Source organism: Limanda limanda, chromosome 15 (assembly GCF_963576545.1).
Source record: "Limanda limanda chromosome 15, fLimLim1.1, whole genome shotgun sequence".
Taxonomy (NCBI): Eukaryota; Metazoa; Chordata; class Actinopteri; order Pleuronectiformes; family Pleuronectidae; genus Limanda; species Limanda limanda.
The window spans coordinates 7,717,037-7,732,971 of NC_083650.1; the positions used below are offsets into that span (position 1 = coordinate 7,717,037).

A 15,935-nucleotide genomic window follows, 5' to 3' on the forward strand; every position below is an offset into this window, starting at 1 on the left:
TCTTCAGGTCGCGACTCTTGTCTTATGTGTCTAGTTTGGACTCGATTGGACCAAATATGTCTGAGATACAGAAGCTCGTGTTTAATCAAACTTTGACGCCAGGCCACAGTCACACCATCTTGTTGGGATGAAACTCATCTAAATTTTAAGTTGATCTGATGAAAGCTCTACGACAAGTACATCAAAGTAAAACAGTGGAATATGGCCAAAATGGCCACTCAATCCAAAATGGCGGGCTTCCTGTTGCGTTTATCATAATGCACTGAGAGACTTTTTTGTGCTTCTGGTCATGATACACAATGGTCCTCATTTTCGTGAGGATCGGTGAATGCTGAATGAGGGGCCTTTCTGTAGGTGGCGCTGTTGAGCTATTTTGCTGCGCCCATTTCCAAATACTCCATAATACGTACATTTTCACCAATTTCTAATTACCTGCAAACTTTAGAAACTTTTTGAGCATGTTGAAGCCCTCAACATGCTATTCACTACGCTCAGAATAATCCTTACAATTTCAATAGGGCCTCCCACCGAAGGTGCTCGGGCCCTAATTAAAACTCCATCGGGTCACTTTTGACCCATGTTGTGTATCAAAGGGTTAAAGGCTGAATCGAGCAACACACACCGACCTCTAGGGGGCGCAGCAGCGTTCTGTCCCCTGTTCCAGTCCAGTGACTCTTCTTCGTTGGTGCTCTTGCCATGTTTGCGGAAGCTCGGTGACAGCAGCTAACTGGAGGCTTGTCGTCTTCTTCTCTTTCTCTGTGGTTGTGTGTGTGTGTGTGTGTTTCTGATCCAACATGAATCTCCCGAAGGCCCCCGACTCTCTGTGCTTCGACAAAGATGTTTTTATGAAGGTGAGAATCTGTCAGCGTTTCGTTTTGATGACTCACTGACCGGAGCTGCTGATGTTACACTAGCTAGCATGAAGCTAAGTTGAGCTGGTGGTGGTTGGTCCTACCTCAACCTGTCTTGAAGGTTTATCCATGTAATACACGTTTAATCCTTAATGACAGACATGGCTGTTGCTATTAATGTTGAACGACAACCTCACGGTGTATGAATTATAGTTAAAACCTAAAAGTAAAATGTCCTTCTTTGTTTGTTTGTTCTGTCACTTTGAGGCTATGTCTTTATTTACTGGTGCTGTCCATGTCCACAGTGGATGTTCTTGTATGTAACTTCCTGGTCTGTTGTCTCCGTGTCTCCTGTGTTTGCAGGATGACTTTGACGTGGACCAGTTTGTGGCGGAGTGTCGGAAGCAGGTCCAGCTGGAGGAGATGAGGGAGGACCTGGAGCTTTACTACAAGCTGCTGAAGACAGCCATGGTGGAGCTCATCAACAAGGACTACGCAGACTTTGTCAACCTCTCCACCAACCTGGTCAGTTGTCCTTAGTGTCGCCTTGTATCGACCAGTGTGGCTGCAGTTTATGAGCTTTATGCAACAATAATTAACAGAAGGCAGCCAGACATCAGTGTGAGATAGATTGTCTTATTTGACTAAAAAGCCAGCCTTTATTTTACAATGAATTATTATGGTAAAATAATAATAAATATATTCTCATCATTATGTCACCAGGGCTCCAGCATCTCAGCCTTATTCCCTCTCGGCTTTAATCCAGATTTAATTATTTAATTATCAAAAAACTTGGCGACAAACCTAAAATCTTTCAGCACCTGTTGCCACAGCAACTGCTCCCTCATGTCAGGAGGTGGAGCTCGTCTGGCTCCTTCTCAAAATCACTCACCTGTTAGGTTTCATGTGCAGGAAATACAAATTATAACAAGGATTCAAAGAGCGATAAGAGATCAATTAAATGTAGACCTAAACGTATATTTGCTTTGTTAACATTCATATATTTCACATGTGGTATACAATCATTATAATCATGCTGATTCACATTCCACCATGGTCATGATAGTTTAACTTTGGTGGAAATTATGATGGGTCTCATATACTTCTCCTGTCATCCAGATTGGCCTGGAAAAGCATTTAGAAAGAACAATGTAAAACTAAATGCAAAATAGCAGGCTTCCTGTTGTGTTTTTCCAATTGCACCTAAGACTTTTTTGTTTGTCTGCTCATGATACACCTGTATATTGATTTTTGTGAAGACCGGTCAATGTGAACACGTTCCAGGGGTCTCGGGGGGCACTGTTGAGCCATTTTGCGACGCCCATTGATCATTCCTTCAGAATACGTACATGTTCACCACTTTCTAACTGTCTGCAAATTTTGGTATGAAGTTGAGCATGGTAAAGCCCTCAAAAAGCCAATTCATTTGCCTGAATAATAATAATGATCCTTACAATTTCAATAGGGTCTCACCTGACCTTTGATGTCAGTGCTCAGGCCCTAATTATAGTCAAATAATAATATATAGTAATAAATAATCATTATTAAACTATCAATCAGTCCTCAAGATACATTATTTTTAAAAGTTATTGTGAGTGTAGACTGTTTCTAATGTCAGATGTCTGCTCACTTGTCTCAGGTTGGAATGGACAAAGCCCTCAATCAGCTCTCTGTACCGTTGGGACAGTTACGAGAAGAGATCATGGTATGTGTTCTGATTAACTATAAGTTAAATAATTCCATTGATTCCTGCCGCTGAGGCTTCATGCACGTTCCTGGATTTGGTCTGTTGCAGAGTCTGCGCTCCTGTGTGAGTGAAGTGATCGTAGCTATCGACAACCAGCTGTCCAAACAGGAGGATCTGCAGAAGAAGAAGGTTTGGCTCATAACCTCCCTCTCTGACTTTATTATTTTGTCAAATTTTGGATATATGTTGTTTCTGCAAGCTTATTCAACATTTCAGTGAATAATTGTTTGCATTTTGGTAAACTTTCACTTTCTTTCATTATTACAGGTCTATGTGTTGAGGCTTATTCAGGTAGTGCGTTCAGTGGAGAAGATTGAGAAGATCCTCCACTCGCAGAACTCCAAGGAATCCACCACTCTGGAAATCAGCAGGTGGGGAACTGGAATGTGATCAAACCCATTGGCTTCACACAATAAATTAACCACCACTGGACACATTGAATTAAATAGAAAACATCCTAGTTCTAAATGTGCATATCTATCTTTTGTTGGAGCAGTGGTGTGGAAGACGTTATACATGTTTTGTAATCTTGTGGAATGTTTGCACGTTTGAACAAAACTCTGTTGATAGTAAATATGTCAAAACCAGCAGAGATCTGATTTGTTTGAGCTTGTTGGGATAACCATTTGTGTGTGACTTCATGTCCGTCTGTCTGTGTTCAGTCCTTTGTTAGCAGGTCAGATCCTGGAGAGGATAGCTACAGAATTCAACCAGCTACAATTCCATGCTGTACAGAGCAAAGGCATGCCCCTGCTGGACAAAGTCAGACCTGTAAGTGTTAGTGGGTCAATCGGTCGGACGGCTGATGAATCAATTCTCTGTTAGTCAAACCGTTTTTCTGTTTGGCTGCTCCTCTTTTAATTCACCAGCCCGGTAATTCCTTGGCAGAAATAACCAATCATTGAAAACAACATCACTGCACTGACCATACAGAATTCATCTCCAATATATTTGATACTGGCACACTGATACTTGCTTTATGTGTTCACTAGATACACTAGACTACGTGTGATGATCACTTTCTATCAGTGTAAGTGACAGAGTGTCCTTCTCTTTCAGCGTATCGCAGGGATCACCTCCATGCTCCAGCAGTCCCTCGAGGGCCTGCTGATCGAGGGTCTTCAGACATCCAATGTGGACATAGTGCGTCACTGCCTGAGGACGTATGCCACCATAGACAAGACCCGAGATGCTGAGGCACTGGTGGGACAGGTGCTCGTCAAACCATACATGGACCAGGTACACAGTCAACACATGCTGGGGCACTTCAAATACTTTTTTGCTTCTAACGTGATGTATTTAAGTTAATGGATCATGTATCTATCTTAAAAAACTAGATGAACGAGGCCTCTTTAGTTCATAATAATATAGCAAGAGATTGTGCCATGTCAATACTGAGCTTGTTAAATTGAATGTCAGAAAAATCCTGCTTATCCTGCTTTAATAAACTTTATCGATCATCAACTGAAGATCTCATCTCTCTCCTCTTCTTTAAGGTGATTGTAGAAGAGGTGGTGAAGTCTAGTCCGAATGGCCTCCAGTTGATGTACACCAGACTAGTGGAGTTTGTTCCTCATCACTGTAGACTGCTAAGGGAGGTGACTGGAGGAGGCAGATCCAGGTATTCATGTTTTCATGGAGGCAAATTCATTGAAATTGTTTGGAGCCCCTGAAGTCCCAAAGATGATATTTTTTTTAATCTTGTGAGCACAAGTTATTATCTTGTGGGAACAAGTTAAATAAGCTAATATCTGTGTAATAACAACACTAAGATTTGTATTATGATAACACTCTGTAAAATTGTAAGAACAAATCAAGTACTTTTTTATCATACTTTGAAATCCTCAGGCATCAGACCTGAATGTTTTCTGTCATTATCACCAGACCTTCTTTTTTTTTAAGGAAAAACGATTCCCCTTTCAGTCTAAAAATGTGTTTAATGTTTTTAATGTGCAGATGTTTTTTCTCCTCAGTGACAAAGCCGACACCGTGCCAGGTTATGATTTCATGGTGAACTCGGTTTGGCCGGAGATAATCAAAGGGGTCGAGGAGAGGTTGTCCTACCTCTTCAACCCTGGAAACCCTGACATATTCTATGAGGTACAGCCACAGTGACACAGTGTGTGTGTGTGTATGCATTCAAGTGGTGTGGTTTCACCTCTTTTTTGTGTGTTTACTATGGATTCTGTCTTCTTTTGCAGCGCTACAGTGCGAGCATGGAGTTCGTGCGGAAGTTTGAGCGTCAGTGCAGCTCGCAGGGCAGTGTGAAGAGACTGAGAGTTCATCCCTCCTACACCAGTTTCCACAGCAAATGGAACCTTCCTGTCTACTTTCAGCTACGGTACACATCTCCTCAATACAATCTGTACTCATCAACCTATTTCTTGGCCAGGTACTTGTGTGGTTGCTAGACAACCGTTGGAAACTCCAGGAAGTTACTGTGGCCGGCAGAGAAACAGTTCCACACTTAACTCCTGTTATATGGCGATGAATCATTTTTACAGCAGGTTCATTGTTGAGCAGTAGAATAAATGATTGGTGGATTTTGTTGCCTTTGGATGACACAGACCAGCTGTTTTCCTGTATTTTCACTTTTTATGCTGGAAGAAACTCATCATTACTGTAGACCTGTATTTATTTTTAGAAGTGAGGGTGGTATCGGTCTTTTCATCTCTGCAGGAAAACAAATAAGCTCATTTCTCATAATGTCAGAATGTTCTTTCAAGATATTTTGGTTTAGAATGAGACCCGGACTAGAGCTAGATACACAAAACCCTTAGATAACAGCATTTTTACTTTCATGCAGGGAAGAATAGGTTTGCAATCTGTTACAGTTAGACCCCTCATCCTAAATGAATATGGTCAGACGTGGGTGAGGATGTAGTTTCTGCACAGCAAGCATTTTGAAGAATTGACTAGAATTGCTTGATGACTTAAGAGACAAGCTTTGATTAAATTGCAGCCTGTCAGCAGTTTTTTTAGCTGAAAGACACAAGTCGGCCAATGTTTAACAAAGACCATTTTCATAGGAATCTGGAACATTATCATTAGAAGCAAAGGTACATTAAGGATGTGTATCTCCAACTTAGTAAACATTTCCCGTAAACGTGACACTGGACCTTGACTTAATGGGCATTGATCTTTGTGAACAAAGTATTAACAGTTGTCGAATGTTTTTTCAGCCTCCTCCCTCCCACAAACACACTGTACACTGTAAAGTACTCGATACACAGATTGATCATTGCACCTCAAGACAAAGATTTCGACTGCTGTGTCCTCATTTCACAACAGAAGCCTGGACAGTTCAGCTTCTCTGCAAAGTCCATCATTTCAAAGAAACGGTTTTGCTTAACGTCATGAACATGTGGACATCAGAGGTTATGCAAGAAATAAACTGACAACACATTGATTATTTTGTGCTTCCCCTCTCTGTGTGTCTCTCTTTGTTTTCACAGGTACAAGGAAATAGCAGGGAGTCTGGAGATTGCCATCAGTGATGGACTCATGGCAGCACCAGGTAGGACATTATTTTCTGCCATGAGCACCAGTGTGGACCGAACTCACAGTAACTGTGTGTCTGTGTCCTGTCCAGCTGGCAGTGCTTACCACCTGCAGGTTTCTGAGGTGTTGGGGTCCTGTCTAACGAGATGTTGGTCTGACAAGGTCTACCTGTCACTACTGGCCCATCGCTTCTGGAAGCTCACGCTGCAGCTCTACTCTCGATACGCCAAGTTTCTCCATGAGGTGATCTTACATTAACAGCAGGACGAGTGTCAACAAAGCAGTATGTAACAATTCATTTTGTTGTACTTTGTCCTCACCTGTGTTTGTGTCTGGACAGGTGTTGACGAAGATTCCAGCCCCTGAGGTGACTAAAGAACCAGCCAGGCCTCTGCCCAGCTCAGCGTCCTCCACCTCCAGCCGCACCTCGATGGAAGATGGCGGCAGTGAGAGTGGGAGTCCTGCATCTCTGTCCACCAAACAGCTGGTCTACATTGCTGCTGACATCCAAAAGCTTCAGGAGCAGGTGCGCACACACACCAGGGCTCCAAAAGGGCAACAAAGCATTTTCCTTGGTTGCACCGGTGCGCCTCACATTTAGCTGGCGTGTCTGTTTCTGTGATCGTGTTGCTCCTTCATCTCATCTCCTCTGCAGAGTTAACATTCACACACACAGGTCTGGGGTACTGGTGCAACCAATGTAAAAAGTTAGTCTAGAGCCCTGCACATACACTTTTATATCAGTGAAAGACAATTCTTTATTGTTTTATGTATTGCTTTAAATTCATTCTCCAGTTTCCACTTGATTGTTTCTAAACTGATTGAGGTGCTTCGTCTTCTCTTAGATCCCAGAGTTGTCGGAAATGGTCCGACAGCGTTTAGAAGCAATTGGATTCAAAAACTTTGCGGTTGTGGAAGGTAAGCTGCCCATGAGGATGCCTATAAAACTCAGTTTTAGAGCCTGGCTGATAATATCTGCTGATATGAGCCTTTAACAGACATATTGGTATCTGCCTTTATATTTGCTGATATGTTCCGATATTAAATATTTGATTTACAGAGTAAACATTGCAGAAAAGATGTGCATAGATGTTAAAATTTTAGTTTAATAAAAATAATTAAAAAACGACATTGTTGTTTGTTGTCGGAATCATTGCCAATTTCTTATATTATTATAATATCGGCATCGGCATCCATATTGTTCAGGCTCTAATCATTTTAGTTTTTCCTCTTAGCTTTGCAGTTTTTTACCAGAATCTTTTCTGATTTTGTTTCTGTAAGTTTTCCTGAATTATGTGTCAGTAAAAAGGTGCTGTGGATTTAATCTGATATAATGCATGCTATGGAGACAGACGGCCAATGTAAATATAGATGTAATTGTCCATATTACAATATTCCTCCAGCTCATGTGTAGCTCAGTCTGTCAGCGTACTTCCTTGTATTTACTGGTGCTCTCTTCTATGACAGATGCTCTGGCGGACTCCAAGGTTTCCCTGTCGAGTAGCGCTCCCACTTTGAACGCCAGGATGACCCAGCATCTGACTGAGCGCTCCTGCCGCTTCCTAAAGAGCGCGTCTGAGGTTCCACGGCTTTACCGCAGGACCAATAAGGTCAGCGAAGATGCAAACACGCACACGCACGTTTCTTCTCTTTTCTCCCGTCATAAAACATCCCTCGGAGCAATGGAGCAAATATTTGTCTGATCAAAACCAAACCTGGAGGGCTAATGCACTTTGAATTGTGTTGTGACATTTGAAATGCAGTGACTGGTAAGATTATGAGGGAACCTGGAGGGATAATGCTTGCTGATACATGAATGACCTTCAAACAAATGCCACTGGAATAATTTACTGTTGTCGGCTCAAAGCTTGAGCCTGTTAAAGAACTAAATGCACCTTAAATCTTTCAACACCTGCATATGAAAGGTGCTTTATAAATACTATTGCCTTTGAAATGGCAGAAACTCCCCATGCTCATTCATAGTATGCTTGTCTGCCCCCCAGTGGCCAGATGTTTCTGTAGCTGAGAACTTGTTGTGATACATTACTGTAGACTTATTTTAACTGTAAATAACTATTCATCAAGGATAACAGTATCATATTAGATTCTCCCTCAATGTTCTCCAAGTCCTCAGTCATTTCTGAGCCTCTGCTTATGCTAAGTCTGATTCTAAAGTAAATGGATTAAAAAGTAAATATAAGTACATTTTAACTCGTTTGTTGGAAATACAAAAACATTCTGCCAACTAATAAACTTACATCATATTAGGCTGAAACACTGTTTCACTGCTCTCACTGATTCAAACCTTTGAGAGGTTCTGTGTGGTCACATGCACAACCACAAAGATTTCCGCTCTTGTGAAGTAGATTTTAAAATGACTGACAACTGCAGAGCTGTATTTTAAGAAAATGTAGTCTACAACATAATTTTTTTGACGCAAGATGCAAGTTTCAACTAACACACGTCCTTGAAATAGATTGAATTCTATATAAAGATATTTTTGAAAAAGTTAAAACATTTGACTTCCTCCCTGTGCAGGATGTGCCGGTGCGTGCGTCAGCTTACATGGACAACGCCTTACGTCCGTTACATCAGCTGCTGATGGACTCGACCGGGCTGGTCACTCCCTCTACTGCACAAAAGTGGCTGCGAGTTGCACTTTGTGAGTGCACACAGAGGTAACTTTAAACACTCAAACAAAACTCGAGGCAGTTCCTATATAGACAAATTAAAAAATACTAACCAAAGTGGGGATGTAAATATTTACAGCATGTGCTCATCCTTTAAGTGTAACTCAGCTAATCCAGATGGGGAACCCTCTCTCACTAATGACACTTTCCACGGTCCAGGTACTATGAGACCATCTCCGAGGTGCTGAGCTCAGTGAGAAAGATGGAGGAGAGTTTGAAGAGACTTAAGCAAGCGAGAAAGGGCGCGACCGCAGCTGCGGCGGCGGGAGCAAACGGTGGCCCGACAGACGACACCAAGATCCGCCTTCAGCTGGCGTTGGACGTGGAATACCTGGGAGAGCAGGTGAGGGCTGTTTGACAAGTACACAAACGCATTCATCATCCGTGCAGACATGTATTAAAAAACTTAAAAAAATGTATTAAAAAATGAAACTTCTGAAGCTATAAACTGCGTGTTGATTGTTAGGTTAGGTTAGTTTATTGGTCTCCACCAGGGAGAAATTTGTCGTGAAGACAGGGAACATGTTGCATACATAAAAAAAACATACAGTACAAAAAGAACATCAAGTTAAAAGTCTGGTGGAGTAAACAGACCACTGGACAATCCTGCACATGCAGCAAGCCGACGTGAACGCATTCACATGCTTCCACACCGCTACTCTAACTGTAATCATAAATATACATTCATATCAGCATCACATAACCTCAAGCATACATTAATCCGTTCACTCACATACAGTAACATACATACATTGTGTTTGAAACTTCCTTGTCATCTGAAACGCTGTTGCTTACGTTGCTTTGTTCTGTCGTTCGTCTCAGATCCAAAAGATGGGTCTTCAGCCGAGCGACATCTCCATGTTTACCACCCTGATGGACCTTGTGAAGGAGGCACGAGAGCTTGCTGAACAGAACCAGTAAAACGTTGATTCCACAGTGACTGGAACCCAGGAACCTGCTGCACTTATCCCTGCGCTTTTGTGAAGACTCTTGTCCCTGTCCAGACCAAAGTCATGGACTGGTTGATGATGGCCAAACCGCGAAGAATGTAGGATGATCTGAGAAAAACATCTTTATTTAATGCAGAATTCAGAGCATTTTACTTCAGCATGAGTTCAGCTGTAAATGACTGTGTGAAACTGCTGCTGTCTGGAACATCATGGCTTCTGCTGCAGGTTTGTGAGAACGAAGGACATCACAGTGCTGAGTCCATGACAGAGATTCCCAAAAAGAATGATGTCGGTGGAGGAGCAGGAGAATGAGAAGGAGGTGTGAAGATGCACTACTTGACAGAGATTACTTTTTCTGATTGGGTCAGAAAGCTCTAAAGAGAGAATCAAACACTATCGGTCTAAATTCTGCTACTTGGTGAAGGATTAATCTCCAATAAAGAAGTGTTTTAGTTGTATGGAGGTTGTATAATATGATACGTTTAACATAATGAACTCTGGGGGGGAAAGAAGGAAAGAACTTTGGATTCAGTGAAGAATCTCTGTGTTTTAATACAAAGGTTGTAAGTGAACTACAAGTTGTTGTGTATCACTCATTCCAAAACCCTGATGGTTATAATTCTGTACACGTCAACAAGATGTTATTACCAAGGAGGTTCAATTTGTTAGTTTGTCAGTGCAATTAAGCAAAAACTACTGATTGAATTTCCATGAATCCTGGGATAAGGATGTAACTTAGGCCAATGTTACATTTTAGTTCTGATCTGGATCAGGGAAGCGATCCAGGAATTACTTTCATGACTTTATTTTTTTAATATCACAAGATTTTGTCCTTTTTGACATTTTCACCTAATTCTCAGGGAATAATTAATGGATATCTGGCATATTTAGGTTACTGATGTGTGTGTGTGTGTGTGTGTGTGTGTAATTTGATGCAGCTTTACTTTTAATTTAAAGGGGACTGTTGGGCCTTTGCTCTACAACCAAGGAGCTTGTGTTTTTATTAGCGTTTCTTTGTCTGTTATTTAGTAAGATTACACAAAAGCTAGTCGACGGATTACCATGAAACATGGTTGAACTATGTGGTATTGATCTGGGAAGAACCCTTTAATATTTGAGTTGGATCTACATCAGAGAGCAGATCCAGGAATAGGAACCTCTGCTGTTTTCACTGAAACCGTTGCTACAGATTCATAAACCACAACCACATCTGACCTGAATTTAAACCATGTTGTTATGAAAACTCATTCAGATTAAATGACCTGTTGCATTACTCTCTGACCTGCTTGCATGTGATGGATGTTGACATAAGACTCATTTGAAACAGTTCAGTTTAAAACCCTGATTAAAAAACATGACAGATCAACTCCACTGGGAAACAAATGTTTTATTTCAGCAAATCATAAACCATAACAAAACAAAAATAAACTCTTTAGTTACAATATACAATGTATGAGTCATGAGAAGCGTGGTTCCTCTACCTACTCTATACCTAAAAACACTGTACAGAACTCAGCTGTAAGATTTAAAGGAAAAACAAATTAACAGGCAGCTGGAAAACAACTCGGCTGGAAGGAACACGTTTTCATAAATACTGAGACAGTGAGAGGATCAGGTGGTGAAAGAAAAATACAACTCTGGTGAACATGAGCAGGAACAAGGTGATGACCTGTGTGGTAAAGTAGATCTTAAGGAAATGTGTCTGGTTTCCAGTACCACGCGACTTTAAAGTGTGGGATTTGTGATCTTGCCCAGCATGAGGATGGCGTTAGAATCTCCCTCTATGACAGAAAAGAAGAACGGGCGGTTGATGGTGAGTTTCAAAGGGACGCCCGCTTCTTCTATCTTGTCCTGAGGTTCTGCTCCTTCCTCCGACATCTCAAACAGAACCTTGTTCACCACCTGAGGAGAGATAGACGTGTTAGCGATGCACACGTACACCCAGAGGTTTTTATTACATAACAGGCTAAACACTTGTTTAGTTCAGTTCACCTTATCGACCGTGAAGGGTTTGGTGTCGGTGAGTTTACTGAACTCGGCCTGGGAGCCCAAGAGTTGGGCCTCGACTACTGGACCCATGTTGGCCAGCAGGTCGTGCAGGTCATTGTCAGACCACAGGGAGAACTTTGGCAGCGACAGCTCCAACAGACTGTTTGCATGAGAGGGGGAGGAAAAGGGATTTTATTTAGACTGCACAGACAAATATATCAAAATTGGACATGTACCTGACCTCTTCTGTCCTAAATTTTCCTTTTTAGCCCTACGTTGATATGATAACCCAGAATTGACTGAATGAGACACTGACGCTTAAGGTCCAGGGGCTTTTTCTACAGTAAGGGAAAAACTAATAAACTGCTGTTTTTTAACAGATTTGCAATATGTTCATTGTATAATTTTTTTAAAGTAATCAATAACGAGGAATCTGTCCATTGAACCAATCAGAGCAGCCCGGTAACATTAGACCCCGCCTCCTGCAGCAGCAACACTAGGAATGAAACTAGTGATGATGTAGTAGACCACTGCATTCGGGAATAGGCCTAACTCGGCAAGTTCTTTTATTTCAAACTTAAATGTTAAAGGAAGAACTTACTTACAATGTACTAAGAGTACTTCCTCCACTACAGGTTAATAATGTAACATGAAGTTTCACAATAAGTGAATTAGTTGAACGTGGTCTTGATATGCAGTGTTTTTAAAACGAGCATCACTCACCCCTCCTGGAGACTCTGGTACCAGCCGGACATGACGTTTGTGAACAGCTTGGACTCGATGTCGTGGAGCTTGGTCCCTTCGTGAGGCAGCACCAGCAGCATGTAGGAGCGTTTGCTCAGACACAACTTCACAACAGTGCACCGCTGCATCTTCATCGTCACACAACAAAAATTAGAGATGAGTAAAATCATAAAAATTCCAGCTCATCGTCATGTCACATTCAACAGCTGTAGATGTTATCTAGGTTTTACCTTATCATTCAGGTAGTGGAACTGACCCGTGTGGGTCATCAGCGGAGCCATCACTGTTGTCGTTTCATCCACATGAAACTCCTGCAAGGTGGTCCTCTCCGGCTGGAAGGCTGTCCTCCAGTTGCCTGAACCCACACAACCAAAGAACACATTTAGGTGGTGCAGGAGGAGACACTGATAGAGTTTCAGTAAAAACTCTATATTCTGAATAAAGATGATTTGATATCATCTCCCCCGGGAATAAAATGTCTTATCTTGACTCCATCTACTCAAAATCAACTCAGCAGGGACACAGACCTTGAAAGTTGAAGGAGGTAACGAACAGAAGGTCGCTGCTGGAGTTCAGCTCTTTAAAGACACTCTTCACCTTCCCGTCTGACGTCTTCTCCACAAACTCGTTCACCAGTTGCTTGTCCTCCTGAGGTTTGGAGAAGTCCAGGCTGCGGATGAACGACGTGTCCGAGAAGTCCTGCGTTCCCCGAACAAAGTCCTCGGACAGCTGGACGTCCCGACGAGTGAAGGCCCAGACCTGCCTAGTGATTTCGTCCTTGGGTCCATCGTCCCCCAGAGAGATGATGCTCTGCAGGGTCTTGAGAACCTTGTGTCCGTCCACCAAGGACACGCAGTCTTCTCGGTCAGTGGCGCTGTTCAGACCCAGAAATTCCTGCAAAGATAGAAGAGGAGTGAGAAAGGTTGGCTTCTTTTCAGTTAAAGCTGAAGACCTGATGGCCATATCAGTCATCTGTCATTACTTTGGCACACCATCTATAGTGGGAGAAATTACCTGGAACGTCTTTGCTGTCGTCTTGGAAGCTCCCAGGTCGAAAGTGACCAGCGATCCGTAGGTGTCGAGGGGAGAGAGCAGGGTGTTGGTGGTTTGCTCTTTGCTGCTGAGAGCCTTGTACATCCTCAGGCCCAGAGCGTTGAGCATCTCCGCCAGAACCCCCGTCCTCTCCGTGATGTTCTGCCTCTGTGCTTCCAGCTCCGACTGGTCCCTGCTGTCTGGTGTCAGGACCTCGGGATCCAGGGGGCTCACTGGAACGGTCTCCAGAGGCTTGGACGGCTTGGCCTGCAGGGTCTCGCAGATGACGTTGGGGGAAGCAAAGAGCTGGAAGGGGTGAATGTAGACGCGGTTGGCCTGAGTCGCTGTCAGGCAGCAGCTAAGCAGGAGGAGAAGAGGGGATCTCTGCATTTTAGCTTCTGTTGGTTGTCACCTTGAAACGATTCCTTCTGCGGAGGGAGACGGATGCTTTTAGTTTAAGATACGAACGTGAACTGCCTCTTGTTTGTGAGGATGGGCTGGTCTGTGGCCACAAAAATCTGGCTGGAAGTGGTTTCCCGTCTGTGACAGGATTGGCTGGCAGGAACACTGGGCATAGAGCCGGGTGTCAGTGATCGATGGAGCGCTTTTTGTGTGGCGGCTCTCCTGCTGGTCAGTGAATGAGAGCAGGCAACAGAGGTCGCATAGATAATGAAGACCCGTCTGTGTGTGTGTGTGTGAGCACAAGTTTGTGTTTACTGAGACCACAAAGATGGACGCTTCAGCCGCCCGTAAAATGAAGGCAAAATGTGCTCAAGTACAAATTTATACTATCAAATCGTCAAAGAAAAAACAGCAGATCGGAAAATATATCAAACAATATTTATGTTTTCAAAAATATCTCGGGTTCACAGAAAAATATAAGTTGCAAACAAATCTAAGGAATACAAACTAAAATACCAACAACTTTATTGACAAGTTCATTAAGATTTGTTGTTGAGTGAATGAAAAGTAAACAAAGCTGGTCATCTAAGCTAAAATGACAACTTTCTCTTCCTTAGGAAAACTCTGTTTGTATCAGACTAAATGTCTCCGAACAAGAGGAACTTGTGTAATTGTTCTTATGCAAAAATAGGACTTTATCCTCTGAGTTGAACCTGTGGAAATGTGGACTGATGGACTGGAAGTTAGCCAACACTCGACTTCTCCTCTGTTTGGACGTGCACCGCAGGACATGGCCTTGGTTTCTGATCAATAACACCGGTGCACTCAAACGTTCTCATACGCAACCTGTGTCCCAACCGACTCCACACAGGTCAAAGTGGCTGATTCCTGATGTTTCTTGTCAGTCTCCGGATTTTTTGGACAAAACTTTTGACATAATCAGCTGCACAATAACCTTCGAGTAGCAACTCTACAGAAAGTAAAGTAAAAAATACCTCAAACTAAAACAAAAACTTAATGCTAAAGAGACAGTTTTAGACACAAAATTTGGCTCTGAAGGATATAACAATATATTATTTGAAACAAAAAGTTGCCTCCAATCTCTGTCAAGTTTACCTTCACTGTGCATCACAATCAAAAGTCAATCACTGAGCTGCCGTTGGCTCTTACCGTGTGTGTGTCTGCTGCTGCTGAATGAGGTCCTGACTCCCCTGCTCCCTCACTTTAACCCAGCCAGCCTCCCACGGTGCCCCCCCTCTGGTTACTGATTAACCAAAGCAGCATTGAGTCAGGGGCTCTGTCATGGGCCGCTTTGTACTGAAGAGCTGCTGCTATAGGTCTGATGGGGGGAGAGAGAGAGAGAGAGAGAGAGAGAGAGAGACCACCCAATGTCCCTCTAACTGTTGACTTTAGGAGGATGATGCAAGCACACCCTGGAGGGGGGTGAAAAAAGGGGAGCACGGCCTCCACAAAGGAGGAGGAGCAGCAGAGGCGCAGCCAGGCTTGTTTGTGTTTGTCTTTGTCAGTCTGTTCAGTGACTCACTGAAATGACAGCACATTGTGCAGATGTTTACTTGTGTTATTGATTACTGACGCACGTTCTTTGTCAACTTGCCTAATGGGGTCAAACGACCGCTGAGGGGAAAAGGAAAAGTCCCAAACATGAGTCACTTCAACCTGTATCCGAAAATCTATAAAGAAGAAGAAAGAGGGAATAATGATTGAGTACTTACACTTTCATAAACACTAGTACTATTGTTCTTCCGTTATCTTATTACACATGTTGGCCTGTCTTCTTTTCTATAGACATTTAACTTTTTGATAGAATCTAAATATATAAGAATCACTACATATAATAGTAGCACTTTTCTCAGATAACATCCAACAGTGATGCGGCATCTCTGGTCTCCTTGTGACCAGACAGAAAACATTGTCCACCTGTGAAATACCAAAATTGGCCCAAATATCCCAAAAACAAATATTTGTCTAAAGTGGCCCATATGGTCCAAACAGCACAAAGCAAACTCGG

At 42.6% G+C, this 15,935-nt stretch overlaps 2 protein-coding genes across 2 annotated transcripts; one reads left to right on the forward strand and one right to left on the reverse strand.

Annotated features, from left to right (window-relative positions):
• The first annotated feature begins 713 nt into the window (after positions 1-713).
• On the forward strand, positions 714-11,188 carry cog2 (component of oligomeric golgi complex 2). Its single transcript, XM_061087850.1, has 18 exons — positions 714-851; positions 1,215-1,376; positions 2,491-2,556; positions 2,647-2,727; positions 2,866-2,969; positions 3,261-3,369; positions 3,658-3,837; positions 4,095-4,219; positions 4,572-4,698; positions 4,800-4,939; positions 6,054-6,115; positions 6,191-6,342; positions 6,440-6,625; positions 6,945-7,017; positions 7,567-7,709; positions 8,638-8,777; positions 8,949-9,132; positions 9,612-11,188. Exons 1-18 carry the CDS (start codon positions 795-797, stop codon positions 9,708-9,710), a joined length of 2,190 nt encoding a protein of 729 aa, XP_060943833.1. The 5' UTR covers positions 714-794; the 3' UTR covers positions 9,711-11,188.
• On the reverse strand, positions 11,112-15,169 carry agt (angiotensinogen). The gene is made up of 7 exons (XM_061087851.1): positions 15,077-15,169; positions 13,487-13,932; positions 13,000-13,366; positions 12,703-12,827; positions 12,452-12,600; positions 11,732-11,888; positions 11,112-11,641 (listed from the first exon to the last, which is right to left on the reverse strand). The coding sequence occupies exons 2-7, from the start codon at positions 13,892-13,894 to the stop codon at positions 11,465-11,467; spliced, it is 1,383 nt and encodes a 460-aa protein (XP_060943834.1). The 5' UTR covers positions 13,895-13,932; positions 15,077-15,169; the 3' UTR covers positions 11,112-11,464.
• Between the last annotated feature and the right edge of the window lie 766 nt (positions 15,170-15,935).